The sequence below is a fragment of the Sturnira hondurensis genome, unplaced genomic scaffold (assembly GCF_014824575.4).
Source record: "Sturnira hondurensis isolate 20B ecotype Veracruz unplaced genomic scaffold, ASM1482457v3 Scaffold0007521, whole genome shotgun sequence".
In the NCBI taxonomy this organism is placed as follows: domain Eukaryota; kingdom Metazoa; phylum Chordata; class Mammalia; order Chiroptera; family Phyllostomidae; genus Sturnira; species Sturnira hondurensis.
Window position 1 is genome coordinate 4,512 of NW_028080152.1, and position 3,240 is coordinate 7,751.

General features: G+C 38.4%; 1 protein-coding gene across 1 annotated transcript; it reads right to left on the minus strand.

Annotated features, from left to right (window-relative positions):
- Positions 1 to 380: 380 nt before the first annotated feature.
- Positions 381 to 1,357, minus strand: LOC118991430 (olfactory receptor 4A5-like). Its single transcript, XM_037052646.1, has one exon. It carries the CDS (start codon positions 1,326 to 1,328, stop codon positions 381 to 383), a length of 948 nt encoding a protein of 315 aa, XP_036908541.1. The 5' UTR covers positions 1,329 to 1,357.
- Positions 1,358 to 3,240: the final 1,883 nt, after the last annotated feature.

Below are 3,240 nucleotides of genomic sequence, written 5' to 3' on the forward strand. Positions count from 1 at the left end.
GGAATTCCTGGGCATGGACACTGAGGAAGGCATTGACTGCAGGAGGTAGCAATTGGCGGTAAGGGGCAGGTGAGAGCAATGCGGAAAAATTCAGGAAAACTATAACTGAAGTATAAAGAAAACTTACAAGGTGAACTTAGTTTATTTTTCCTAATAATAGAGAAAATACCTGTGCCTTTTTATTCATTCTTCAGAACTTCTGTATTAGATTGATTCTACCTCAAAGGATAATTTGTTCTACTTTTGATATCTTTGTATGAATAAAGAAAAGCATACTAGAGAGCTCACTAGGTGACTAGGTCATCCACTGTTAGAATGCACCACCTATTTGTTGCTTCTGAATTACTAACAAGTATAGACTGAATGACACATTCTCATGCTCAATATGAATGATGCATTCTCATTCTGTCCATAGCTAACTTTTGAAACCAAAGTTTTTTCATAGCATTTGTCATTTCTGAATTTCTCAAAGTATATATTAGGGGATTCAACATGGGAGTGATAACAGTAAAAGCCACACTTATGAATTTATCAATGGGGAAGTTAGAAACAGGTCTAACATACAGAAAAATGCAAGGAACAAAAAAGAGAACAACCACCATGATGTGGTAACCACAGGTAGACAGGGCTTTGCGCCTCCCTTCCTGACTGTGAGTTTTAAGGGAACTTAGGATGACTCCATAGGATATTAGTAGACAAATAAAGATGACCATGCAGATTGCTCCACCATTGGCAACCACAGTGAGACCTAAGACATAGGTATCAGTGCACGCAAGTTCTAATAGTGGGTACATGTCACACATGAAGTGATCAATGACATTGGGGCCACAAAAGGGGAGGTTGTACACAAAGAGAAGTTGGAGCAGAGAATGAACAAAACCTCCAGCCCAGGACACCACCAACAGCAGGATGCAAACCTGTCTATTCATGATGGTTATGTAGTGCAGTGGTTTACAGATGGCCACATAGCGATCATAGGCCATGGCCACCAGCAGGAAGACCTCAGCACCTCCAAAAATGTGTTCCAGAAAGAGCTGTCCCATGCAAGCTGAGAAGGAAATTGTCTTTTGACCACAGAGTAGGTGTATGATCAATTTGGGTGTAATGGCAGTGGAATATGCTGCATCCATGAGTGACAGATAGATAAGGAAGAGGTACATGGGGGAGCCCAGAGAGGGGCTGGCAAGAACAGTCACCACAATGAGCAGGTTGCCCACCATAGTCACAATGTAAATGAGTAAAAATATGAGAAATAATGCTTTCTGGCCCCCAGGATCCTGAGTGAGGCCCAGGAGGACAAATTCTGTCACATTGTTACTATGTCCCATTTAGTCTTCTCTAAAGCCTGTTTCCAGAATAGGAGGAGGTCAGGAGAAGGGACCTGTAATGAAATGGTGAACACACTATGAATACATCTATTATATCTTGGTGTACCTATTCATTATTTTATTTTCTACAGGAGGTTACACACAATAAAGGTTTGCTGAACATGCATGAGTTCTTCTTCCTTATAGCCTATTGTACCTTTCCTTGACAAGTATCTTCTTCCTGAGATGATCTTGTTTTGGCTACAAGTAAGAGGTTTACCCCCTAAATCTTAGTAGATTGTCAACAGAGAAAGTATAAAAGGCCCCACAGCCAGTCATATCTTTAATAGAGCCTTATTTAAACTGTCAGTCCTGGACACACAAGTCAGCAGTGGCTTACTCTCTGGTGGTGCCAAAACAAAACCTCTCTGGATAAAATGGCGTGATGTCAGTGCCTCTGAGTTGGTAATATTCATGGTGAGAACCTTTATACTATAATTAATGAAGCACCACAAATAGTGTCTCTTTTGGAGTAACTCAATACTATGATAAGTTGCTATTAGGTATTCAGACCTTTATGTCTCAAGGATAGTCAGTCTTCATGGATTCTCAGTAAGTTTCCACAGACAGGACTTTATCCAACCATGACATAATTAGCACATTGTTCTCTAATGCAATTACTAAGTTAGACTCTGTGACTTTCAGAAACTTTTCTGCTTCTTCTTTTTAGTATTATCAGCTTTTAAACAAGTTATAATTCTCTCCATGTATGTTGACTATTGTACAACACTTAACACAGAGACACTATTTAGCTTTCAAATATTTTTGAAATTCACTGACTACTAACTATGATGAACTCTTACATTACGAGCATGTATTATTTTTTTCAAAATTCTTGGGGAGACCCAGGTATTGAAGAAGAAGAACACAGGCACAGAAAACAGAGGTAGAAGACAATGAGACATCATTGTATTCATAATTCTTCCAAGGTACTGAGAGTGCTCAGAAATGGAGCATTGGTGCTCAGGTTCAAAAAAATCTGCATACTCAAAGCAAGAGCCCAGCATCAGGGCCAAAAGGCATGGGGTTGCATCATTTCTAATTGTAATTGCATCTCTGTCTCACTTTGCTTTTTGGAAGATAAAGGGCTGGAAGTAGACAATCTCAGAAACCTTGTCCAGTCAGTCTTACCTTCCATGGGACTCTTTGTGCAACCCTATCTTACATTCTATTCTACTGACTTTTTTATATTTTTATAACAAAATAGAAATATCCAAGCCTATATATGTTCCTTAAAAAAGGCATTTTATCATGATAGAAACCAAATACTAATTATGAGTTACTTTATTCATTTTATACTTATTTAATATCCAAAACACCCTTTCAGAGAGAGTGTAGCACAGTGACGAATCACATAGACTCTGGAGACACATTGCCTTGTGTTGAAATCCTAGACACACCACTTACTACTATGCAACCTTGGGCAAAGTAATAAACCTTTCTGTGCCTCAGTTTTATCCCTTTTACAGTGTAGATACCAATAGAGCCTGCCCCTTTGGTTGTTCTTTTATTACAAGTAAATATCTAGAATATTGGCTGGCATGCAGTAAAGGTTGAGTAAATGATAACTATCATTAGTATTCTTGAATGCTTTACTGTCAACATTGTGTCACAAGGAATCATTGGAGTCTTTGTCAGTGTGGTGAGAATTATAGACATAGGCCAAGAATAAAAAATATAATAATATATGAAACTCTAATCAGGCATAGGATAAGATTGTATATCTCAGGAATTATCCACTTGACTACATACGAGTAGTAGTACTCACCTGTGATGGAATGAATACAGACTAGAAGCAAGCAGAATAACAGGGGAAAAAGTTGGAGCCATACATCATAGGAAGAACTGAATAGTATAAAATGAAAGAAAGCGG